This window comes from Tachyglossus aculeatus, chromosome X3, assembly GCF_015852505.1.
Source record: "Tachyglossus aculeatus isolate mTacAcu1 chromosome X3, mTacAcu1.pri, whole genome shotgun sequence".
NCBI classification, from domain to species: Eukaryota; Metazoa; Chordata; class Mammalia; order Monotremata; family Tachyglossidae; genus Tachyglossus; species Tachyglossus aculeatus.
The window spans coordinates 25,962,542-25,989,769 of NC_052099.1; the positions used below are offsets into that span (position 1 = coordinate 25,962,542).

At 40.9% G+C, this 27,228-nt stretch overlaps 1 protein-coding gene and 1 non-coding gene across 2 annotated transcripts in view; one reads left to right on the top strand and one right to left on the bottom strand.

Moving 5' to 3' along the window:
* Window positions 1–27,228, bottom strand: part of ADCY2 (adenylate cyclase 2) — a 269,135-nt gene that overhangs the window by 2,355 nt on the left and 239,552 nt on the right. The window contains exons 19-24 of the mRNA XM_038770480.1: window positions 22,571–22,655; window positions 17,704–17,862; window positions 11,184–11,330; window positions 9,888–9,995; window positions 7,516–7,630; window positions 4,168–4,292 (exon numbers count right to left, since the gene is read on the bottom strand). Of these exons, the coding sequence (XP_038626408.1) occupies window positions 4,168–4,292; window positions 7,516–7,630; window positions 9,888–9,995; window positions 11,184–11,330; window positions 17,704–17,862; window positions 22,571–22,655 (739 nt within the window). The remainder of the gene's footprint in view (window positions 1–4,167; window positions 4,293–7,515; window positions 7,631–9,887; window positions 9,996–11,183; window positions 11,331–17,703; window positions 17,863–22,570; window positions 22,656–27,228) is intronic.
* Window positions 14,370–14,473, top strand: LOC119949051. Its single transcript, XR_005457147.1, has one exon. It is a non-coding gene; the product is annotated as a U6 spliceosomal RNA (small nuclear RNA).

The window sequence follows — 27,228 nt, forward strand, 5'->3', positions numbered from 1 at the left end:
GTAAGTGCTCAATAAATATGGTTGCTCGCCTGACATGTTCCCTGCCCACAAGGCTTAAGGCAAAGAGGCCGCCTATGGTTTCAACACTTGAGAGGAAACCAGAGCTTTAAGTCATTTGCTGAGACTACCGTTTCCCATAAGGCAGAGCTTTGACCAAGTTAATAATCCACTTTTGAGTTTTTGACCTCACAACCTGTTATACCAAAGATAATTTCTATTAATAATCATGAGTTACCTGAGTAACACCACTTAAAGGGCCTAAACAAATCTGGGTTTACGGGGAGGGCTGAATCTCTTTGATTTATCCTCTTCTTAATTGCTTAATATTGAACTGTCCTGAGATGTGAGAATTAAAGTAGGGCAGTGACTGAAATTCAAAGATGGAAAGTGTCATAGAAGGGTAAAGTGGCGTTAGCTATCCTCAGTCTATTTCCGATGACCTAGAACTCTCCGTCTCCTCCCCTTTAATTATTTCCTGCACGAGTGGAAGTGAGAAGCAGTCAACCTGGAAAGAGCTGGACTAAGAGCAGCAGAAGGAAATGAGAATTACTCCCTGCTATAAACCTTCCAGCTGCCACGTTAAGCGCTGCATCTTGCTCTGGAAATATATTTTAGCTCTGACAGGTAAACTCAGCCCTGAGTTTTCAGTGGTTGGTGGTGGTTCAGTGTCCATAGACCTGCTATCATCCATTCTCCTGGAGACTCCATGGATCTAAACTCATTTTCAGAATTGTCCTTAGTGGGATTTCAAGTCTCCAGTATTGAGGTTGGCCTCCTCTTAGACTGCATGCTGTAGTTATCCGGTGCTCTTGAAAACTGCTTAGAAAGTGCAGTAGAGAATTAAACCTTTGCAGAACATCGGACCTTAAAGTGCACATAATGTGCTAGTGCATTCTGAAAGCCCCAAGTGCCAGATGTTTTGTGCAACTCGAAACAAGATTTACTATTCTGGTGAGGCACTGAGAGTATGGCTGCTCAGGAGCTGATTTTTATGACTCTGGCCCCAGTTCTCCCCAATAAAAATAATAATAACAACTTTGGTATTTGTTAAGCGCTTACTATGTACCAGGCACTGGGATGGATATAAGCAAGTCAGGTGGGACACTGGACACTCTAAACTGTAAGCTCACTGTGAGCAGGGAATGTGACTGTTTATTGTTGTATCGTACTCTCCCAAGCACTGAGTACAGTGCTCTGCACGCAGTAAGCACTCAGTGAATACAATTGAATGAATGAATGAACAGCCCCTGTTCCGCATGGGGATCACAGTCTCAATCCCCATTTTACAGATGAGGTAACTGAGGCCCAGAGAAGTGAAGTGGCTTGCCCAAGGTCACACAGGAGACAAGTGGCGGTGCTGGGATTAGAATCTATGACCTTCTGATTCCCAGGGCTGGGCTCTATCCACTAGGCCAAGCTGCTCATTCCTTCCAAGGGCAGCAAACATCCAAGAAACATGGATTGAGGTGGATTGGAGTCCAGCCAGGACAGTAGTTCAGTTGAGTCTCTGGTCCAGCAGCTATACAGACTCAAAGCTCTGCAAAAGGGTATCATCATCATCATCAATCGTATTTATTGAGCGCTTACTGTGTGCAGAGCACTGTACTAAGCGCTTGGGAAGTACAAGTTGGCAACATATAGAGACAGTACCTACCCAACAGTGGGCTCACAGTCTAAAAGGGGAGATAAAAATACAATATTTTTGTATTTTTACATTATACCCTGCTGTGGGTGGTCACAAGTAGTAATTATCCTGTATTCCAATGTGTAGCACAGTTCCTGGTCCAATATAAGTGCTTAACAAATACCACAATTATTATTATACCTATTATTAGTGGTTTCCTGGCTATTGGGCATTCAGGAGACAGTTCCCTTAAGATGGCAACTCCTGTAGGGTTAGCTGCAAATAGCCCTCCTGAGCCCAAGGGGAAGAATGGCACCTTCTGGCTTCCTGCTGTAATCTTTGGACACCTTCCTCTTCCCTTCCATTTCCTTTAGATTGTGGAGACAGTATGCCAATCACCCATATGTTACGTAGCTCCTAAACTTGGAAATTAAAGATAACCTTTGTAGGGGTGTTCCCAAGAGAAGCTTGCATTTTATGTAAATATTTTACTGGGTCCGGTGAAACATAATACTCTCTTAGACATGGGAATAGGTAGTTGGGTGGCAGTAACTCAAAATTTTGTCCGATCCCCAATACCCCTGGGTTTTTGACCTCCATTAAAAAACTGGAAAATTTGTGTGAATAGGGCTTAGGCCAATATAGTTAGAATGCATGGCCCGTTTGAGGGAGTTGCCCACATAAAGTGACAGAACAGCACGAACTAGTAGAAAGAGCATGGGCCTGGCAGTTAGAGGACTTGGGTTCTAATCCTGGCTCCGTCAGTTGCTTACCGTGTGATTTTAGACGTCACTTAACTTCTCTGTGACTCAGTTTCCTCAACTGTAAAATGGGGATTAAATCCTACTTCCTCCTACTTAGACTGTGAGCCCCATGTGGGATAGGGACTGTGCCCAACCTGGTAAACTTGCATCTACTTCAGGATTTAGAAGAGTGATTGACACATAGTAAGCATTTAATAATAATGATAACAATGACATTTATTAAGCACTTACTAAGTGCAAAGCACTGTTCTAAGCACTGGAGAGGTTACAAGGTGATCAGGTTATCCCACAGGGGGCTCACAGTTTTAATCCCCATTTTACAGATGAGGTAACTGAAAGTGACTTGCCCAAAGTCACATAGCTGACAATTGGCAGAGCTGGGATTCGAACCCATGACCTCTGACTCCAAAGCCCGTGCTCTTTCCACTGAGCCATGCTGCTTCTCTAACAGAAGTTCTCTAACTTAACAAATTTAATAAAAAAAAAATCCTCAGTTCTAGACGTCAGGGCCATTGCCACCCAGCAGGAATTTGCTTTAGCAGCCCTTGTGTTCCTTGCTATCCAAGAGAGTTAGCTACTTTTTAGGAGTTTTGCTGACTGCCTTAGGAGGATTTTTGGCCAGAAATTATCCCTGCTGATGGCATAGTCCTGACAGATACAAGTGAACTAGAACCCAGGTATCCTAACTCCCAGAGACAGGCTATTTCCATTGGGCCCACAACTAGGCTTACAGCTTTTCTAAAGGTACGTTGAGTTATCATAAACATGTGAACCCACTGCATGGAAAACAGACCACCAGAATGTTTAAGTTGGGTGATTTTTCTATTATTTGAATTTGGTTGATCTCAAGCAAAAGAATATTTAGACATTACCCAATATTGTTTTTCATGAAAATAGCATAGGAAATGGAAATATTGTGACATATTCTAGGCAAATAGGAGACTCAAAAGAGGGGTGATGAGTCACATTTAGAGACTGGGGTCCTTTATCCCTTATGTTCCATGCTGTCCCTGAATGGGTAACTGCCCCTCTGCAGCTTACAGGAATTCACCGGAGTGTTGATTTTGGGAGTGAGGGAGAGGGTAGTGGGAACTGAATTAAACATAGCTGAGTGAATAGTAAATGCATTTTCACTTAGGACCAAATTAGACTCAGAACCCTCGTCCCCCTCTCCATCCCCCCCATCTTACCTCCTTCCCTTCCCCACAGCACCTGTATATATGTATATATGTTTGTACATATTTATTACTCTATTTATTCATTTATTTATTTTACTTGTACATATCTACTCTATTTTATTTTGTTAGTATGTTTGGTTTTGTTCTCTGTCTCCCCCTTTTAGACTGTGAGCCCAATGTTGGGTAGGGACTGTCTCTATATGTTGCCAATTTGTACTTCCCAAGCGCTTAGTACAGTGCTCTGCACATAGTAAGCGCTCAATAAATACGATTGATGATGATGATGATGATGATGATGAGAACCCAGGGAGGGTAGAGGATAATGAAATGATTTCTTTGATCCCTTTCCCCTTATAAATCTACTGGAATTTCCACTGATACAGAATTCATATTGTGAGGGAGGCTCACTGATTTGAAGGATTGCAATTGCACTTCAAATTTAGCAATACTGTACACTTCTAAAAACACCCCTTCCCTCCTCTCTGACTGAGCATTTAACCATTATTTACGTCTTCTGTAGATTCTCCCCTTGATCTGAACTGCTTGGACTCAAAATCCGTAGGCACAAAATAGGAAAGGATTAAAGCGCAAATCCAATTACCTGTATTTTGTCCAAGACGCCAGTGCTGTCCATCCTACTTGCCACATTAACTGTGTTGCCCCAGATGTCGTACTGAGGTTTCTGAGCTCCAATCACACCTGCTATAACAGGCCCATGGTTAATACCTAAAACAAACAGATGATCAGAGTACAGACAAACACGTTGTAGCCGTTTATTCCGGCTGTTCCAAAATCGTGCCAGGTTTTAGAGACACTTTTGATTGGCTTAACTAGCAGCTGGTGACCCTTACTAAGCAAATTCCGAGATCATTGTAACTGTGGGAAAATGAGTTGTATTTTATTGAAAATCTCCATGACAGGCAGAGTGGAGAGGCATGAGAGCTCTAGGGAGTGGAAGGAAAGGAGGGGGGAAAAAAAAGAATGGGCGAATTTGGAGGAGGGGTGAGAATGCAAACAGAAATGGAAAGGGTTCCCAAGTAGAGAGGAGCCCTTCTAGGCTGCAGAAATGAAGGTCGATGATAAAGAGGACTCTGGTGAAGAAAACCATGCAAAATAAAAACACAAGGTGGTGATAAATAGAAGCAGCAGAGAAGCAGCGTGGCTCAGTGGAAAGAGCCCAGTCTTTGGAGTCAAAGGCCATGGGTTCGAATCCCAGCTCCGCCACAAGTCTGCTGTGTGACCTTGGGCAAGTCACTTAACTTCTCTGAGCCTCAGTTACCTCATCTGGAAAAATGGGGATTAAGACTGTGAGCCCCCCGTGGGACAACTTGATCACACTGCATCTCCCCCAGCGCTTAGAACAGGGCTTTGCACATAGTAAGCGCTTAACAAATGCCATTATTATTATTATTATTATAAATATAGAAAACAAAAGTCAGAAAGTGAGGGAAAAGATGGGAAAAAAAATCAGCAGTGAATCCGAGTTCCAGAGAGATTGGGGATTAGAAGAAAGAGGAAGGTTGATTTTAGGTAAAATGCTTGCACTTTGAAAAATATGCCCGGGTGTTTGGGCAGACTGGACTGATGCCCCACTCCCTGAAACTCCAGGGAAAATCCAGTAGGTTTGGGTCCATTTGGGCTATTTCTGGCCAGAAAATCTCCTTATGAGCCTAGAGCTCAGAGTACAGGGAGGAGCTTCTCAAAGCCAGTAAGGCTATCAATCATATTTATGGTGTGCAGAGCCCTCTACTAAGCCTTTGGGGAAGCAGCATGGTCTAGTGGCAAGAGCCCGGGCTTGAGAGTCATAGGTCGTGGATTCTAATCCTGGCTCCGCCACCTCTCTGCTGTGTGACCTTGGCTAAGTCACTTAACTTCTCTGTGCCTCCGTTAACTCATCTGTCAAATGGAGATTGAGACTGTGAGCCGCATGTGGGACAGGAACTGCATCCAAACTGATTGCTTATTATCTTCCCCAGCACTTAGAACTTGGCACATAGTAAGTGCTTAACAAATGCCATAATTATTATTATTACAATATAACAGAGTTGGTAGACATGTTCCCTGCCCACAAAGAGCTTACAGGCTAGAGGGGGATATAGGTGAGGAGTGGGCAGAAAGTCCTCAGATCCCCTCTCTTCCTTTCCCTCACTCTCAAGTGTTCTGGCTGGGAAGGGTCTTGATTTCCTGGCGATGTTTTTGCCACCAGGCCAGCCTCGCATCTAGGAATTCAGGAATAAATCATCCTTGGCTGTAGAAGAGTTTACTCCACAGATACTGTGGAGAAGGCCTCCTCCAGGAGGCCTTCCCAGACTGAGCCCCTTCCTTCCTCTCCCCCTCGTCCCCCTCTCCATCCCCCCCATCTTACCTCCTTCCCTTCCCCACAGCACCTGTATATATGTATATATGTTTGTACATATTTTTTACTCTATTTATTTGATTTGTACATATCTATTCTATTTATTTTATTTTGTCAGTATGTTTGGTTTTGTTCTCTGTCTCCCCCTTTTAGACTGTGAGCCCACTGTTGGGTAGGGACTGTTGCTATATGTTGCCAATTTGTACTTCCCAAGTGCTTAGTACAGTGCTCTGCACATAGTAAGTGCTCAATAAATACGATTGATGATGATGCTGTTCCAGCTCAGGCAATAGGAACCGATCCCTTTATTCAGTGCTATCACTACTCAGCTAGGAGTAAGCTAGTAAGCACTTGATAAATGTCATTATCATTATTATTATTATCCTTTACCCTACATCAGTCCATTGTTCATGTGAGTTATCGGTAGAGTCCTCTTTGAGAAGGTCCTATCTACATACAGTGATGATTACTCCCAGCTGGAAGTACTTGATTTTTCTTTCATTGCAACCAACTGGTGACACAGTTCAATACGCAGAAAGGGAGAATGGGAAAAACTAAGGTCGACTGCTCTTAAAATTCTTTCCTTGGAATATTGCTCTAATATTCCTCCAGAGGTAGGAACGGAACATTTCAATTCCCAATGACTTCTACTAGATGGCACCATCTACTAGGCATTAGAGCCCAGGCAGCATTGACTGGGGGAAGAAACTAGCAGGAAGAAAATGTTTGGAGGGGTGACTAAATGTTATCTCATTAAGCATCTAACATCACAGACCAATGTGCGGATGGATTTACAGGTAGCTAATATCATTCGCTATTCTCTGACTTCCTGTGAAGTTACAAGGAAGTTCATTCAAAGTTTGAAATGTATGAGTCTGGGCTTGCTTGTGAACTCTACCTGCTTTATTATTATTATTACTATTATTATTATTGTATTGTATTCTTATAGAGAAGCAGCGTGGCTCAGGGGAAAGAGCCCGGGCTTTGGAGTCAGAGGTCATGGGTTCAAATCCCGGCTCGGCCAGTTGGCACCTGTGTGACTCTGGGAAAGTCACTTGACTTCTCTGTGCCTCAGTTCCCTCATCTGTAAAATGGGGATTAAGACTGTGAGCCCCCCTTGGGACAACCTGATCACCTTGTAACCTCCCCAGCGCTTAGAACAGTGCTTTGCACATAGTAAGCACTTAATAAATGTCATTATTATTATTATTGTTGGCATTATTATTGTATTTATCCAGTTATGAATGCATATTTGTGAATCAATTATTTTGACCACTCTGTTGGGAAATATTGTTATGTTTGTCTCCCTCCATATCACTTTATTCTGTACTACCCAAGCGCTTAGTACAGCGCACCATACAAGCTGCAGCTGTTCCTACTACTAATACCATGTGCTAAAGCACTGTGCTGAGCACTGGGGGGTGATACGGATAATCAGATCAGATGCATTCCTGCCTTATTTGGGACTCAAAATATAATCATTCCTCAGGATTTTGCTAGTTCACCTTATGTTATTTTGGAAACTACTGCGATGTTCTGGGAGAAAAGATTCTGAAACTGGTAAATACTTAAAAAACTCAATCCAAAACATACCCACTCGTAACTTGAAGTCATTGAAAGAGTGCTTGTTGATAACATCCAATTTTGCCACGAGGGCAAAGGCAAACTCCACCATTGTGCCTATGTGCATGTACTGGCGCTCTGGCTCCTGAATAGGGCAATAAATATACAAAAATGGGCGGATACGACTTCAGTCATAAAGCATTTCCATTAGACCCACAGACATATAAACTCGGCAGCTGCTTCAAAGTGATAATGCCACAGTGTAATAATGATAACTGTGGTATTCGTTAAGCACGTACTGTGTGCTAAGCACTCTACTAAGCTGTGGGGAAGATCCAAGATAATCTGGGGGGACACAATCCCTCTCCCACCTGGGGCTCGATTTCACCTTGAGATGCATTCAGAGTTCATATTAACTTGCCATGTGGGCTGACAGAAGAGTTCGCTTGGTCATTCATTTTCAGGTCTAATTTTGAGAGCTTCAGAATCAACTAATCAGTGGCATTTTGAGGATTTTCTGTGTGCACAGCATTGTACGAAATTTCATAGGTTAGGTAGGGATTTGGGCTTAATCACTTCCAAATGTTGACCAGTCAGCCCTCAGTCAATCAGTTGTATTTATTGAGTGCTGTGTGCAATGTTCAATAAATACAATTATTTATTGACTAATAAATACAATTATTATACAATTATTTATTGACTACGGAGCACCGTATTAGCTAATTCATTCATTCATTCCATTGTATTTATTGAGCGCTTACTGTACTAAGCGCTTGGAAAGTACAACTGAGCAACAAAGAGACACAATCCCTGCCCACAACGGGCTTCCAGTCTAGAAGGGGGGAACTCCTTAGGAGAATACACTACAGTAGAGATGGTAGACATGATCCCTGTCGATGGGAGTTTACCCCCCACAAAACAGCCTCGTGAAAACTTTCTGCATTAGGATTAAATCTTCCTCTAGAGAAGAAGCAAGTGACAGTCTGTCAGCTCCATGTAATCATGGATACTGGAGGTGGAAATCCTATAAATAGTGTGCTCTTCCAATTCAGGATTACATTTTCAAACTAATGTGTGGAGCTAAAAATACGTATTTAAAATGGTTAGATGCATCTTGCTTTTCTCTTCTGTGGTTACAATGATTTAAATGGATTAATTTATAAACAGCAATAGAAATAAAATTAACATTCAAATCAAATATGAGATTGCTTCCCCCGTAGTTCCACCAGTTTACGTTTTGAAACATTCCACCTTTTGTCTTCACTAATGTATTACTATATTTCCATTCAATAATAAATAGGAAAAATAATTACAAATAACCTCTGGAGTCTGGTAAACTAAATTCCTGCAGAAAATCACTTACAACCAGTAAGGGAGTGGAATTTTACAGAACAATTTAATCCTTGGGTGGAAAAAAATCCCTTTCAAACTGCATTTTTTCCCTAACAATCTTAAGTAGCATGACAACAAAACTAAGAGGAAGGGTTTTAGAATTAAAAATGTGGCATTTTCTGGCAAGCTCTTTGCAATTGCCTTTTGGATAGGTGTGATTTATGGAATATAAAAAGGAGAGCATCTGCTTATACTGTAATCCATATCCTATTGCACAAACTGCAGCATTTTCTGTAAAGAGATGCTGTGAAATATTGGTTTGCAAATTTTTTCTTAGTGATGTAAAACTAATTACAGCAATGAACTTCCTGGAATCAAGAACTGCAATGCTGAACTCTAATTAGAAAGAGTCCAGGGGGAATTCTATTCCAAATCTAGTACACAGGTGTTATATATAAATTCATGTTCCCTTCGAATCTCTGTTCAACAATGATAAAACAAAACATTCCACAGCTAATGAACTGTAGCTGTGGAGCCCGGGAAGGAAGGAGAACTGAAGTATGGGGAGGATAAAGATAATTCCTAATTTGTTCCAAATCCTAACTTTAGAGACGACTGCCAATTATTCATTCATTCAATCATATTTATTGAGTGCTTACTGTGTGCAGAGCACTGTACTACACGCTTGGGAAGTACAATTCAGCAACAGAGAGAGACAATCTCTGCCCACAGTGGAATTATATTACACTTCCCTCCCGCAAACACACACACACACACACACACACACAATAAGAAGCCAACAACAACCTTTTGAAGAGTTGTAAGCAAGATCAAACACTTTTGCAAAAATGCTAATGAGTAGAGAATTGACCAAGACTAAGAGTGAATTGAAATCTGAATTATCCACAGATTGGTCAAGATTTCTTGATATTCAAGAGTAGGAAGACTCCAGGACTATGGCTTTGCTGATAGACAGGTCAGTCCTGAAACATGCTAAATCTTCATGCAAGACATTTCTAACTCCATGATAACAGTTTTTAACTAGCAGGTTGTTTGTATCTTCACCGTACCTGAGTGTGTTCTTGACTGGGTGTGGCACTCAGTCCCGTAGCTGCCATATACGTGCTCCCAATGGTCTTGATCTTTTCAACTCCACTAAATTTCGGTTTAGACAACAACTGTGAAGTTACAGCATTCATTGAGTGACTCAGATTCAGGTAAACGTCAGATTAGCTAAGCAGTTCAAAAGCATTCTCAAGTTTTTTCTTTAAATTAATTTGAAGAAAAAAGAGTTGAAAATTCTTTTGTACTTTTGTTATACTCTCTCAAGGACACTCTCTACAGGGCTTTGCACACAATAGATATTTAATACAGTCTGACTGATGGTGTACTATAACCTCATAAGGAAGAAAATTTGTAAAAATTACCAAGATTTGGATAGTCAGTACATTGGAAAAACATATGAAACCCATAAAAAATGTCTTCCAATAACTTCCACTTCCATGTCTCTTGATTGAAGAGGCTCATGTGAACTGCCTTTTAGGAAAGTCTGATCTTATGCATAGAAAGAAGTAAAGGAATTCAATTACCTGTTAATGGTATTTCAATGACCCACTTCCATCTGGTTGGAAGTAGATATATTCCTCTGAAGAAACTTAGCCTGTGTAAACTGGAAAGCTATGCCAATCAATTGATCAAATGTATCTTCTGAGCAACTATTGTGTGCAAAGGGCAATTCACTACGTGCTTGGGAGAGTATAATAAAAGTGGTCATAATCCCTGCCCAAAAGAATATCTGAAGAAACATCTGCTAAAGTGCTATGAATGAGTCAAAGTGCAACATTCAAAAAAAAATTAAAAGTTTTCGACATTCTACTCACTGATTACCATCAATCTTCTTAAAACAAAAAACATTTTCAATTGAATTCAGGACACTGCTAATTCATGATAGATCACAACTGCTGAGATTTATCATTCCAAATTCTAAAACCCACTCATTTATAAAGAAGTTGCGGTTATCCTTTCTGCCAAAAGAGATCTTCTAAGTCAGAAAGTATACTTTTATATTATAGATTTATGTATATGTTTTACTTTTAAATCCATTAAATCATTTTTGGCAACCAGAGGCCTTTATAAATGAACAATGTGGAATAAGTCTTAAAGCTCTGGGAACAGTGCCAAGAATCAGAAAGCATGCAAAATATGCTTAGGAAAGCATTATTCTTTATTTCAAATATCTGTCTTTTTAATGCAATGGCGACCCCTTAAAAGGTGTGCCTCATTCATGCAGAAATCTCAAGGAGTATATGATTAGAACCTCTGGGGCTCTTAAACGATAGCTTGAGTCCATTGCTATTAATACGTACGTCATCAAAGTCAGCGATGATCTCATTCAGGAGCCTCAGACACTCCAAACCTTCTTTGTTTACATCTGATTCAGTATAAAACTCTTTGAAATCCGGAATGGAGGCAAACATGACACAGACGCAGTCATATGACTGGTGATACAAGTCCTGCCAAAGAAGAAGAGGACAGAAGTGAATTAGAAAGCCTAACCCTGTAAGCTGAAGAACTTCGTTAGACATCTCTCAAGTCACTGTGGATGTGAGGATTTGGGAAGAAGAGGATTTCTTCATGAAAAATGGGAAATTGCTACTTGCCTGATCAAGGCCATTTCATTTTTTTCAGGTGGGAATATTCATTTTCATCCTTCTCAGCCTAAATGGTTTTATGAATCGCACTTATTACCATTTGCCTTGCTAAATGATTATGTGAACACCAAATTGCTTCTTCACATTCAGTTACATCAAAATTTAACCTAGGTTCTTTAACATTATGAAATTAGTTAAGTGAATGACCCGTATTGATGCCAATATTACTCTGACCAGAAAAACAAACAAACAATAAAGTTCAAAACACACCTGTGACTCATTCTCATTCTTTGTGGGTGGAGGTGTGGGGAGATGGGAAATACCCAGCGTGGCTCATCTCTTCTCTTTACTCAGGAAAATACAGAACTAGTGGCTTCTATGTGGAGACATAAGTTGGTTCATTCAAGCTATCTTGACAAGCATGACTGTCATTCCCTTGTGGGTGTTGAATGTTTACTAAAGCACGATAACGCCTTGAAAACGATGAAGATTATGAAAAAGTGGCAGTGGGCCCAGTGGGGATAGTAAGGGAGGTAGGGGAGTAAATAATGAGGCATCTCAGGGGAAGGCAGAGCAGCTTTCGATGCCCCTAATACCAATGATGATGATGGTATTTAAGTGCTTACTATGTGCCAGGCATTTTACTAAGTGCTGGAGTAGATACAAGATAATCAAGTTGGACACAATCTCTGGCCCACACGAGGCTCACAGTCTTAATCCCCATTTTACAGATGAGGGAATTGAGGCACAGAGAAGTTCACACAGAAGACAAGCGGCAGAGACAGGATTAGAACCCAGGTCCTTCTGACTCCACTAGGCCACACTGCTTCTCCCAGCAGGGTAGAAAGGACACTTGCCATGCCTAGAGGAATTTTTCTTGACAGCCCCAGTGAAAGCTACACTGACCGACCTTCACAGGATACAGTCAGGCTCAGAATCAGCACCCCAAATCTCGAATATAGATTTGAGGTCAAAATGGGGTCCCCTCAAACTCCGATGACCATCGATCAATCAGGCAATGCTATTTACTTGAACATAAAATTATCATTTAAAAAATAGTTATCTAATATACAGTATTACATTTACGGCTCTTATGAACAAAGCAGCCTTCATTTCATGTTTTTTTTTTCCAAAAGGAAATTAATCTCTTTACTAAATCAATACAGAAAGCAAAGATGTTAATATTGCACAAGCTAGGTTTCCTCTTAATGTATAATGTAATGGAATGCACTACACGTAAAATTCCCAGAGAGAACTGATGAAAACTAAAGGGAATCGGAAGTAAACAACTTCTGATTCAATAAGCACTCACAAACAATATTACAAAGATGAGTAGAAAATAACCTTTCCATTTTCCTCTTGAATATACAATTTATTTATATTTGGTGTGGGAAGGTTGTTGCATTTCCAACAGGTAATAATTTCAACGTACTTCATGCTGATTTTCTTGCTAGTTATGCATGGTGTGTTTCATTCAATAAATCAAAAAACATAGGATGCTTAAGCATTCTGATTAACTGAATTTGTTGAAGGGTGGCCTAACAGTACCAAGCCACTTCCTTCTTTATTTCTGGCAATGTCAAATTTAACGCAGGTCATTTTTCCCATCGAAATCACAGCATGACATCAGTGCTGGAAACACCGGCTCTGTGCTTTAGGAGTTCATTCAAAGCAGATTAGCACAGGGTGGGCTACGGTGCCATTTACGGTGAGGTTTGCACTAACTTTACAGTTGAAAAATATATTCATTCCCTCAACTCACTGCCCAGCAACTGCAGATCCGAATCGATCCCAGAGGGGATGGAGATAGGCACGTTTATCCCTGGCTGGTTTGCTCCATGCACTCTTTCCTGAAACCAGGGAGACCAACCTGGCATTAACCTTTAGATGGGAATAATAATAATAATACCATTATTATTAATATGGTATTTGTTCAGCGCTTATCATGTGCCAAGGCAGTCAGCCATGTGGGGTTCACAGTCTTAATCCCCATTTTACAGATGAGGTAACTGAGGCCCAGAGAAGTCAAGTGACTTGTCCAAGGTCACACTGCAGGCAAATGGCAGATCTGGATTAGAACCCAGGACCTTCTGACTCCCAAGCCCGTGCTTTATCCACTATGCCATGCTGCTTCCCTAACACTTCTGGTTTCCCTTTTGTCTGTCAGAGGAACAGCTCTAGGTCCTAAAATTTCATTTTGCTTCATCTGTTCATCAATGAATGAAGAAAATTATTCTCTAGTTCCCATAGTGTTCAGATCCCACGATTGCTCACTGGAGAGAAGACTTATCACAGCACTGAAGCCATAGCAGTCATTATTGTAATCGTCATTCCTGCTTAATTTCACTGATAGATGTTCCCGTACCGGTCCTTCCATAATGAACCCAAAATAGAGGGTAGATGAGTCATCCTGTTCACAGATCTCAGTGTTGGAAAAACGTTTGGAAGCCAACATGGACTGTGTCCAACCTGATTTGCTTGTATCCACTCCAGGGCTTAGTACGGTGCTCGGTATGTAGTAAGTGCTTAACAAATACCATAGCTATTATTATTATTTCCTTATAACAATGTCCCCTTATAAGCTGCTTTTCTCTTCAGAGCCTGGTCTCCTCAACTTAGTATAAAGACTATCAAAGTGTGGAAACTTACAGTGGTGAATGTCTTATGGTAGAATTCAAAAGAAAGAACCCTAAAACCTACAGAATACAGAACAAATCTCCCGGGCCAAAGTAATGTCTCTTTGATCCAATGTCTTGTAACCACCAGTGCTGGCTGTGCCGCGCTCCTGAATTCTAACAGAGCTTTCCTTTACATAAAGCTGAGTTTTATCTACAGCCGGCTTCATCTTTGTCCCTTGGGAACTTTGACTAGCAATATTGGTTAGGGTTTCCAGGTCCCACTGTGCTCGTGTCAGCAGCACGTATAATAAAATTAGAACGATACAGAGATTAGCAAGGCCCCCGTGCAAGGACGACATGCAAATTCTTGAAGCGTTCCATATTTTTTAGAGAAGCAGCGTGGCTCAGTGGAAAGATCCTGGGCTTGGGAGTCAGAGGTCGTGGGTTCTAATCCCGGCTCCACCACTTGTCAGTTGTATGACTTTGGGCAAGTCATTTTACTTCTCTGGGCCTCATTTACCTCATCTGTAAAGTGGTAATGAAGACTGTGAGCCCCATGTGAGGCAACCCGATAACCTTATATCCCCCCAGTGCTTAGAACAGTGCTTGGATCATTGTAAGTGCTTAACAAATGCCATCATTATTATTAATATTATTATTTTAAAGGCTGACCCGATCTGTGTGGGATTAATTACATTGCATTTGGTTGCTCAGAAGATCCAAGAGTTATTAAAATAAAAGGCATTAGGATAGTGCTCCTTGGGAAGCTGCAGCCGACACCCTAGGGAAGAAGCTGATTGGCTGAAGAGGAAAATCATACTAGAGAGGATCCCTAAAATGGCAACATGAGTTTATTTGCTGTCATTTCCATTAAAATAAACAAAAAAACAAAAAAAACCAAACATGTCTGGGTCTGTGTCAGAGCTGGAGTATGTGCAGAGAGGAGGATCCGTTAAGTTCAAAAATAGCTTTTCTTCCTCCTGCAAGGTGCCCCCTCAGAGGCACCTGGTTCTGCTCAGTCGTCTGCTTAATTTCATTTCCCTCAGAAAGAAAAAAAATCACAGAAAGGCAGCGCTAAAGCTCCCAGATGTGTCTTTGAACAGAAACTAGAACTAAATTGCCGATCGGGCTGGGTGGTGGAGTGATGGCGGGGACTGCTGATGAAGTGGAAGAATCCTTTGCTAAGTCAGGGAGGGTGAGGAACCTCTCAGCATCTTTTCGCTGAAAAGCTACAGAGAAGAGGGCTGGTCCATTGTTTGGGAAAGACATTGATCATTCCAGATATCACCCTTGGGAGAAAACCCATCAAAGTCAATACAGCAGTCAGTAGCTGCAATTAGATCCTTTAGCCTTGGATAGTGAGATTGATGCACAGCTAAGGGATACTAAAGGTATTTCAATTTCTCTAGGTTTCACTTTATGCCTTTTATTGTGCAGTCTCTTGCAATTCCAGGTGAGCAGTCATCATCATCAATCCTCATCCCCAAACAATGGTGCTCTACCAGACACTACCACAAAGCAAGCTTAACAGATGTGAACCTTTGAACTGACCGCTTGCTTCCAGTTCCCCTTTGGGTGGCCTTGCTGCTATAAGTCTCAGGCCATTTATTGTAAAATAGAGGCAAACCTTTTACCTCCAACTCACAATATGCCATAACAAACTGAAAACTGCCCAGACAGTTGGTGGATGTCTCCAAGAAAAAACCTTGGAGTGCTACCTTTCACCCGAAATTACTTGGAATCTTAAACAGCTCTTTTGTTCCAGTCCAAAGGTAGCATTTCCAGGGTGTGGTCAATCAATCAATGGTATTTATTGAGCACTTACACTGTGCACCACACTAAGTGCTTAGAAGAGTACAATGCAACAGAGTTGGCAGACACATTCCTTTTCCACAACGAGCTAACTCCCTCTCCTCAGATAATTTGTGGTAACAAAGTTTGGGAACTCTAGGCAAATGCCTACACTTACAAGGGATGTTTTCTACTCTCCAAATAAATTGCCTTTGGGTAAGAAGATAGCATTACTGACAGTGATATTTTATCAGCGTGTAACAGGGCAGATAATAAAACCAGTACACCAAGACTAGGCTTAAATCATCTCAGGCAAACACTTTTCTCCTTAATGGTCACCAGTAACGGTGTCCACTTAACCCATCTCAGCAAGTCTTTCATTGTCTTAACGGTACTCAATCTTAGGATAATTTATTCAGGGCCAATTAACTTTTCTGCAAAGGTTATATTTGGTCTAGGTCAGAGGTGGGTTACAATGTGCTCCCCCGATTAATTGGTGGCATGTCCTGTCTTAATCTTGGCCAGGGGTGAAGGCAGGAAACTCTGTGTTCCCAAATACTGCCTCCAGAGCAAGCTTGGAGCCTTCACTCAATCAACTGTATTCATTGAATGCTTACTGCGTGCAGAGCACTGTACTAAACGCTTGGAAGAATACGATATAACAGAGCCTTCTAGGACCTCTTTTGCAGAAGGACTGAATAAAAAGAAATGGGCTCAGTAATGATAATAATAATGATAAATGTCAAATTGCGTGTCAAATGGAGAAGCAGCGTGGCTCAGCGGAAAGAGCCCGGGCTTTGGAGTCAGAGGTCAGGGGTTCGAATCCCGACTCCGCCAAATGTCTGCTGTGTGACCTTGGGCAAGTCACTTAACTTCTCTGAACCTCAGTTCCCTCATCTGTAAAATGGGGATTAAGACTGTGAGCCCCACGGGGGACAACTTAATCACCTTGTATCCTCCCCAGCGCTTAGAACAGTGCTTCGCGCATAGTAAGCACTTAACAAATGCCATTAAAAAAAAAAGAAATTCTCCCTCCTCCTTGTCCCCCGTTTGTCCCTCTGCCCGGATGCCCGGCTCCTCCGTTACCCGTCTTTTTAAGTGCTTAGTACAGTGCTCTGCACATAGTAAGCGCTCAATAAATACGATTGATGATAACCTGGTATTTGTCCAGTGCTGACTATATGCTAAGCACTGGGATAAAAGCAATACCGCTGGAGCAGACACAATCCCTGCAATGTTTGGATAGAGAAGTGGAGAAACACTTTGACTGTTACGGCGTCAGGAAAGCTATACCCGGGGAACCAGAGGGATCGCCATCCTTGAGATCTCTGAGGAATGACCAGTCGTGATTTACGTGTTCACCCACCTGGAGGAAGGATTGTGGAAAAGTGGGACCCCTTTTCTCCCCCGGCGTCTTGGCCTTCACAATCCTCTCAAAATGTCCTACTCTAAACTAATAATAATTATGGTACTTGTTAAGAGCTTACTATGTGCCCAGCACTGTTCTAAGCACTGAATACAAGTTAATCAGGTTGGATACAGCCCCTGTCCCACACGGGGCTCATTCCCCATTTTCCCGATGAAGTAATTGAGGCCCAGAGAAGTGAAGTGACTTGCCCAAGGTCACGTGGCAGACCTGTGGTGGAGCTGAGATTAGAACCCAGGACCTTCTGATTTCCAGGCCCGTGCTGTATCCACTAAGCCATGCCATTTCTTTAACTAGGTAAGAAACTTTTGGGAACTGATTCCGAGTGTCCCCCTCTGTCCAACTGCCCTCCCAGCGTCTTCGCCCTGGCCAACGTTGGCATGCAAGCCCATTGTCTGACCTCATTCTTCAAGTTCCTGGCCAAGAAATGTTCAGCCACATGGGCAGGAAGTACGTTTTCCAGCAGCACTCGATTCAGGTTCTCCATGGTTTCAATTTCCTCTCGTTCTTTTTTGAACTTGTTCTTCCATAGGAAGTCTAACCTACAGTAATATTCATTCTGTTACAAGAGGACACAGAGGTAAAGAAACAATAGGCATCTTGTCCTGTTTGAGAGTACAGGTTTTAAAGAGACAAAACACAGCACACTGCACCCTCCCTATAAGGCTCTTTGTCTCCAGAAACGCATTTCAGGGTAACATCCTGATAAAAAGACTATTGGGCAAATACAGAGAGGGTGAGGGCGGGGAACCCCCAGACAAAGAGACACAAAAGTAGCAAGTTAATCGGACGCTCGAAAGCAAATATGGCATCATGATGTGATGCTTTCCCAATCGTGTGTATCTTTGGTTTCCATTTAACATTACCAAATCCGTTTTTCTCCCCGTGAATAATCCTGTATTCCAATCAGTATTCCCTGAAAATAATATACACGTTCAAGTGGAACTGGGGCACATTGAAAAATGAAAAGGACTGAGATTTATATATGATAAGCACACGGCAATGGGCATTCAATTAAATTTTACAATGTGTGAGGGGAAATGGACATTTTATTAGACTTAGTAATGTAAATATGAAAGCTTGCTGGAGAAAATGGGTTTTTCTGGGGGTAAGTAGAAACAGACTCGAGGTAAATCAAAAAAGAGCTTTCTAGAAAGCACTTTACTTAATAAGCACTGGTGGAAATGTGCTTTTTATTGCAAACAGCATTTTTCTGGCTCCTGATTTACCATTTATGATATAAATAATTTATAGTGATACAAAACCTTCGGAGCCTTTTAATGTCAGGAGAATAGCCTCATAGAGACAGTGCACTACAGCACATACAGAAACTCGTCTGTCCAATAAATGCAAACGTGAGCCAAACAGCAATCCCCTACCGTATTGTATGTTATAGTTCAAAATAAAGCAACGGTCCCTAAACCACAAGAAATGCTTAAAGAATCATGTAAATTTTTAACTTTAGAAAGAAGGATGATATTTTGAAATCAGATTTGATTTAGCCTGCTTACTCCCTTCTAGAATGTGAGCCCGTTGTTGGGTAGGGACTGTCTTTATATGTTGCCGACTTGTACTTCCCAAGTGCTTAGTACAGTGCTCTGCACACAGTAAGCGCTCAATAAATACGACTGAATGAATGAATGAATTCAACTTAATACAGCGTTGCCCACATTTACATAATGGATTTTTTTTCCGAAACAGATGAAGTTCTCCTGACCTGAGAATTCAAATTCTGAGAACCTCCAAACCCCTCCCACTAGCTGCCCCAAGGGTGACCTCTCTGCAGAAAATTTAGAGTCAACCGATGCTTTATTTTTTTAATGGTATTAAGTACTTACTCTCTTTTCTAAGCACTGGGGTAGATACAAGTTCACCAGACCAGATACAGACCATGTCCCACCTGGGGCTCACAGTTAAGTAGGTGGGAGAAAGGGTACTGAATCCTCATTTTTACAGATAACTGAAGCACAGAGAAGATACGTGACTTGCCCAAGATCACACAGCAGACAAGCGGTGGAGCCGGGATTAGAACCAAGCATGTCTGGTCCTCTGACTCTCAGGCCTGTGCTTTATCCATTAGGCCACACTGCCTCAGGCTGCATCTGCTTTTAACAGAAAGACTTGGACCCAAAGACTCCCGAATGAGCTCGTCTAGCAACCAGCAAGAAACAGCTACATCGTACAGAGTAGAACCAATCAAAAAATCCATCATATTTATTGAGCTCTTACAATGTGCAGAGCACTGTACTAAATGCTTCGGTTCAACCGTCAACAGGCTAGTTACTTAGCTTCTCTGTGCCTCCGTTTCCTAAAGTGCAAAATGGGGATACAGGGACCGCATCCAGCCTGATTCACTTGTATCTACCCCAGAACTTAGAACAGTGCTCGACACATAGCCAGTCCATTAAAAAAAAGGATGCTTCAATGTCAAAATGTCCAGTTTATCTTTACTTGTGAACACAAGCTCTGCGACATAACTCATGGCTGTGATTTAACACTGTAGAGATTATAACTGACAAATCACCTTCAGCGAGATTGCCACTTTTTAAAATGCTCACGGGCCCTTAGATCTTGGGAAAAAAATCAAAACTTTGCTTTAATTTTACTTTTTCAAGCCTTTTTGCCACCACTTTTAAAAAAATTAGTCATGTTAAGCACTTATTCAGCACTTACTTAAGCACTCGGGGTAGGTACAAGATAATCAGATAAGTGGGAAAGCAGCCTGCTCTAGTGGAAAAAAGATGGAATGGGGAGTCAGGTGACGCCAGGTTTTCTCCTGGTCACAGCACTTGCCCGCTGTGGGACCTTTCTAGAGAATTATCTTCATTCTTTTTGAGGGGACTGGTTTGTTTCTTCCTATGGCCTTTGGCATTATGGAAATCCATATTTTGTTCAGTATGTTGGGGTTATAGAGACTTTCTCTATTGGTTAGTATATTTAAGACCACACACTTCTAATCCACATTTAGGATGAGGCCCAGATTACCCAAAGTAATCTCCTAAACTGGGTCTGTGAGAAGAGAGTCAGGGAAAGTTCTTGAAAGACTGAGGATAGAGGGTTCTCCTCTCCGGTTGTTCAGACAAAAGAATCAAGTAAGTCATTTCAGGGGTTTTAGGAGTGAGATTCTGACTAAATGAAGACCTACCATATAGGAGGATGATGGAAATCGAAGCCATCATTTTAAATATCTGACTGGTACTTGAAAAATGAGCTCTTATTTGACCCTCTGTTCTGTTGAAAGATGATGGAAGTGTCACGTGATATCAATGCCACAATTCAAATGTGCCTGTAAGGCAAGGCCAGGTTCACACTAGTTCAATAACTCACTTTTGGGGTCCTGAAACTCACTTATTTGACTTGGTTGTCTATACAACTAAAGTTAAGTATGGAAGTATGGAGAATGCCTGAATTATTCTACTAAACTGTGTCACACCACTTTGACTCTGGGAAGCAGCTTCAGATTACTGCATTGCAAGTAAACAACAGCGTGGCTCAGTGGAAAGAGCACAAGCTTTGGAGTCAGAGGTCATGGGTTCAAATCCCAGCTCCGCCAATTGTCAGCTGTGTGACTTCGTGCAAGTCACTTAACTTCTCTGTGCTTCAGTTACCTCATCTGTAAAATGGGGATTAAGACTGTGAGCCCCCCATGGGACAACCTGATCACCTTGTAACCTCCCCAGCACTTAGAACAGTGCTTTGCACAGAGTAAGCGCTTAATAAATGCCATTATTACTATTATTATAAACCAAGAAGCATTTAAACCATGCTCCCTTAATTAGGGTGTCAGATTATCAGGTTCCCTTTCTGTATGAAAGTCAGACAGTCATTACAAGAAATAAACCCCCAAAATAACTCCATGGTCCAGATTTGAGGAGGGTCAAAGAGATGCTAATCCCGATATCAGTTTGATGGTGCTCTCAACCGGCCATTATCTCAACTGTCCCTGAGACCTCGAGAATCACAGCCCCCTCATAGGATTCTGGCACAGGATACCCCCAAGAACTTGGCTTCTTCTCCTAATTACATAGAAACCATCTAGGAACATTCCTGTCACTGAACTGACTTCTCTGTTTAAAAGGCAGCACCATTAATTTTGTAAAGTGCATGCTTGACTTTCCAATTAAGGAGGCTTTTCCTCTCTGTGCAGCAAACTTTCAATTTACTGAGAAAGCAAACAAGTTTTTCTATGCCTGTTTCAAGAAGACTCATAAGACAGGCCAGCAGTAAGGCAAAGTAGACTTTGTCCTATATAAAAAAAGTATAATTATTTTGGAATTTCAAAAAGCTTAGGTGTCTTCTTTTAATGGCACTTTTTGGGCACTTACTGTTTATAGACTATTGTAGTAAATGGTTGGGAAAGTACAGTACAACAGAGTAGGTAGACATGATCGCTTCCCACAAAGACCTTACAGTCTACAGTCTACAAAGTAGTCTACAATCCACAGAGGCGTCTACAGTCTACAGAGGTGTCTACAGTGGCAACTACAGTTTACAGAGCCTTTTATAGTCTGCAGTTTACAGAGGACCTTACAGTCTCCAGAGTTAAAAGCAAACTAGAAAAATGTGAATGTCAATTTGGAGTCATGAATTTTAAATTTGCTTGCCAATATGCTTTCGAACACTACACAGGTTTGTAATAAATTTGTTTTTTAAAGGAATTTATGAAGCTAGAGGCAGCAGGTCTTCAAGACAACTTTATTTAAGTTAATTGATTTAGTGCTTGCTTAATTATTCATTTTCCATTTTTTGACTGGAGCCATAGATATATTCAAATGCTTGACATGGGTGAGCATCATGGTACAATATGAAAAAAATAATTTGGTGACTTTTTTACCTTTTTTTAGGTATTTGTTAAGCACTTACTAGGTTTCAAGAACTGATTTTTTTATGGGATTTGTTATATGTTTACTATGTGCCGAGCACCGGACTAAGCTTGGAGTAGATTCAAGATAATCATGTCAGACTCAGTTCCTATTCCACAGTGGGCTCACACTCTAAGTAGGAGGGAGCACAGGTACTGAATCCCCATTTTGCAGTTGAGGAAACTGAGGCACAGAGACGTTAAGTGACTTGCCTAAGGTCACACAGCAGGCACTTAGTGCAGCTGGGTTTGGAACCCAGATCCTCTCACTCCCAGGTCGATGCTCTTTCCACTGTTTCTTCTTCATATTGTCTGTCCCTTTTAAGGCATGATTGCTTGACCATAAAAACACAAACATATTCATGCACATATACCACACTCATTAGTACACTGAAGCAGTTCTTACCTGTCTACCTAGAACAAGCAATGTGATGAAAAATATGAATAGAGACATAGAACCCATTGTCTTTAGGTCTTTCCAAATGCCTGGTCTATAAAACAAAACATACATATAAGAATATTATAATTCATCTATAGCATAACAAACATAATTCCTTTTGGTTCATTTTTGAATAGGTTTCTAATTAAACCATATCTCCAGCAAAAATTAAGGTAACTCATTTAACCCTGTCTGTTTCTTGGTGCCAATGGACAGACGTGGGGCTCCTCTTCTGACGTTCTCAGGATACACTAATCGTTTTTCTTAGCAACCTACCTATTGCTAAAGTAACCTTCATGGATTCCAAGTGCACTCGTTTCAACAAAAATGAAACTACGAATGTCTGAAATAACTACTTAAGATTTCTTGAAATCATCAGCAAAAGTTCTGATTTCTCTCTTCAGTTCGTTACGCTGACAGTGTCACTTCAACTGCTTTTCTAGCAATAACATCTGAGGAAGTACTGAAAATTCAAGTTTCTTGAGACCAAGGACTTTTCCCCGTTATGATACTCTTTTTCTCATTTCTTCTTCCTAGGCTGCCTTGTTCAAATGTTGGGCGGTGTGATCTAGACCCAAGACTCAGTGAATACTGCTGAATGATTGATGGACTTGAGCAGCTATTCTTCATTTCTTAAAGTTCTGCAACAATATCCTGAGATACCATCTCATTTTGGAACAGTTCACCTATTGACTAAATGCTTCTTTGCCCATTCAGCATGTGCCCGTCCAATCTGTCACTCAGAGCATTTTCATTCTCCCTAACATATTTTCAGGCGGTAGAGTTGGAACAGTAAAGGGATGAAAAGCTAGCCCAGAGCTAATACGGGAGTGTTATATTTTCTCAGTATTACTTCATAGCATCAGTGATATTTTAAATTTCTTCCTTCACAGTAGAGAAGCAGCATGGCCTACTGGGAGTCAGAAGGATATGGGTTCTAATCCCAGCTCTGCCACTTGTCTGCTTTGTGACCTTGGGCAATTCACTTAACATCTCTGTGCTTCAATTACCTCAGCTGTAAAATAGGGATAAAACCTGTGAACACCACGTGGGACATGGACTGTGTTCAGTTTGATTAGTTGTACCTACCCAAGCGCTTAGTACAGGGCCTGGCACATAATATGCGCTTAACAAATACTATATAAAAAAGACAATATTTTCTTGCAAGATTACAGCCAGCATCATCATACATGAACAATATCAGCGATAGCTAGTAACAAACTTGCAAAATGCTTTTTTTTAAAAAAAAAATCCATTCCATTCCATTCCATTATTCCATTTACGAATTGACTTTTCACCCTTAAAAATGAGTTATGAGGTGGTGAAAGCATTGCTTAGTTAGCAGAAGCCAGAAGAGCATGTAACCCGGGCATGTATTTGGCAAGATGCCAGAGAATAATACAAATCTGCCGGTCTCACATCTCTCAGGTAGTTGGGTCTCTGAGGGATGTGGAAACTACAGAACCACAGACCCTCTCTAATTTACAATTTACAGACTTCCCTTCCTGTTCTTCTGAGACTTACTGGAAGAACAAAGAGGCTGACCTCACTGTCGCAGGAGTTCTAAATAAGAAAAGGCAGAGACAGGTAAGAGCAAGAACTAGTAAACCTGCTCATCTAAGCTGCAACCTCTTTGTTTATAGCTTCTTTGACTGTGAGCCCTGGGAAATAGAGAGACTGTGACTGTGTATTCTCTCCCAGGATTTAGCACAGTGCTCTGAACACAGTAAGCGCTTAATAGAGACTATGGTACTAGTACGTAAGGCAGCTGCTCGGGAGAACGACTCTGAATGTTCTGGCTTCCAGAAGAAATGAAGCACTCAAGGTCTCTCTTGGATGCAATAGCTTTCTGGTTAATTCTTCATTATGATTAAAAACAAACATCATTGAACAGACTAGGAATCCAAAACCTGAATGAAAGCTCATAGTATCACATTCACCTAGGCACTTAAGTGCTCACTCCCTAAACATGGAAGTACTTCTCCTTCCCCTCCCCACACGATGCTGCCGTACGAATCTTACTTGGTTACATCTCCACACATGTAATCTATTTCAGTGTCTGTCTGTCCCATTCTATTTTAAATTCTTGAGGACAGGGATCATGTCTACTCATTCTTTTGTGCTCTATCAAGCGAGTAGCTCTCGACAATGCACAGAGTGAGTGCTCAATAAATACTACTGATTGATTGGTTGCGGCTGTCTCAGGACATCTAAATTTTGATTCATTTCTACTTTTTAGGCATCATTTAGAAACAACTTTAGGCACTGATATCATAGGTGGTGAGAGCTTCACGTTTCTCCTGTTCTTCCAGAGGGCGAGTACTTTTTCAAGCCTGTAGGAAACACTTGAATCACTGAGAGGTCCTCTAGCATCTGTCATGACGAATGTCCATGGCTCTCCCCAAAACCTTGGCTACCTTGGAGCATTTTCCTCGCTTACAGGACATTCCCATTCAGCAGATTCTCTGTTTGCTTCTGATGTGAAACATGTTTTACATCTTTATACCCATGAAAGGGAAATTCAGTACCCATTAACTGCCCCAATCAAAATACATCATAGTGCATTGAAACATTTGGGATTTCCATGCTGCATTTGTCTGAAGCAAAGTCATTTAGAATTTAAGAGAGATTTTTAGAACCCCCTCCTGCTCAACTCTAGAAATCTCAGAAAAGTCCAATTAATTAGAAAGGCATCAACAGTTCCATTCTCTGCCCTTCCATCCTCTCTTTCATTCCATGTGAATCTGAATTTTACAGAATAGAAGCGGAAGGTGTTTTAAGTTGAGAGGATGTGGACTTTCTATTCGTCCTGGAAATTTATACTGGTGAAGACTAAGTTTAGACTTGTTTACTGACTGCAGTAAATAACTAGTCACAACTGGTCTAAACCCTAAAGAACATGCAAGTAGCCAATCTCAGGAGCTGGAGGATGTTAGTCCGATTTGTTGGTGCCAGTGTTTCTGAGGGATTAGAAATTTTTACTCATACCTAGTAGGGTCATGTTCACTCTTCATTTAAAACTTGACAAGACTAAGCATTGACAAGTGACATTATTCTACTGTTAGGAGTGATGTAACAAATCATGTTGAGTAGCAAACTGAAAGCAAACTGGGGTGATGTAGCCAATCACCTAAATTACTATTTATTAGTAATCTTGAAAAGATTCATGCAAACACTCCTGGCTATTTCATCAAGGCTCTTCTCAGTCCCAGTCCCTCCCACACAACGTCAGAAGAGAGAGGAAGGGGAAATAAACTTCTGTGGCGTTTGGGGGTGGAAAAAGGCTTCTATAGTTTTATAAATTATACAAAAGGGACATCAAGGACGTTGAAAAACTGCATGACTTCCTTTTTCATGAAGTTACTCTAAAGCGAAGACAAGAGCAAAACAAATGCATTTGAAGGATCAAGAGTGGCAAACAGCACCTTCAATTAGTCAATTCAGTACGTTGATTTGTACAATCAAAAACAAAAAAAGAGAGGAAAATTCCACATTTCAGAAGAAAGGCTACCCTTTCACATTTTATAGCTCCATCTTCAAATATCATTTACTATAGACATGACACATCACACCTCTTTTAACTTACAAGACTATTTCAGCAGTTCAAGTTCGGACATAATTTCACGATCCATGATTTTGCCTAAAATATCCATGGCTATACTACAGCTTTTGAATAAGTTTGGATTTTACTCTGGATTTGATCATCAGCACACAGTGCAAAAATCTAAGCAACGATACAAATATTTGTACTTTCCTTCTATTAAAACATCACTGATATTGTTGATTGCTATTCTGTGTAGCCATTACTAGAATTCCAAGTATTAATGTATTAATCAAGCTCTTCAGGCATAAACAAATACCTTGTTTCTGAGAGTAGGAAGGAAAGAAAAGTAGTTGGGGCAGCAATTTTCACTCGAGATGATAGTTCCATCTCATATTAATTCCTCTACTAAAACTTTCACATATCTGGCACATTATCATCTTTTGTAACTTGATCCCTTAATTTTATAAAAATCCATCTACTGTAAAATGATAGATGGCTTCCAAAAAAAAAAAAAAGGTTTAGACTTTCTTCCCTGTCCAACTTATAGCGACTGATCAGTTACTATAATGAAGATTCGGACAATGTCCATTAAGGCCAAAATAAATTGTCCTAGATTTTACCATGGCAGTGGGACTAGAATAATAATAATAATAATCATGGCATTTATTAAGTGCTTACTATGTGCAAAGCACTGTTCCAAGCACTGGATAACAATAGAGAAATAGCCAATAACAACAGACGGGAGGAACTGCTATCTTTGTTGCATAACCACTCTGTGGCAACTGTCAAAGGTTCCCATTCCTGAGGATTCCTTTCTGACAAGTTTTATAATGAGAATAAAAGTACAAATGTAAAGTATCTGTTTCTCTGTCAGAAGGCCTCCCGAATAATCACACCATGGTTTCTTTTAACGAGCCTCTTATAAACATTGAGACTCTCATATTGAGTCTCTTGTAGGCAAGTATATGAAGTACACATAGCGAATTATTGAATTATAAATGTGTATCTCTCTTCCAATATCTTCTTTCAATACTTCTGTATTCCAACAATATTACAGCTGATCACTCCATCTCATTTTGGC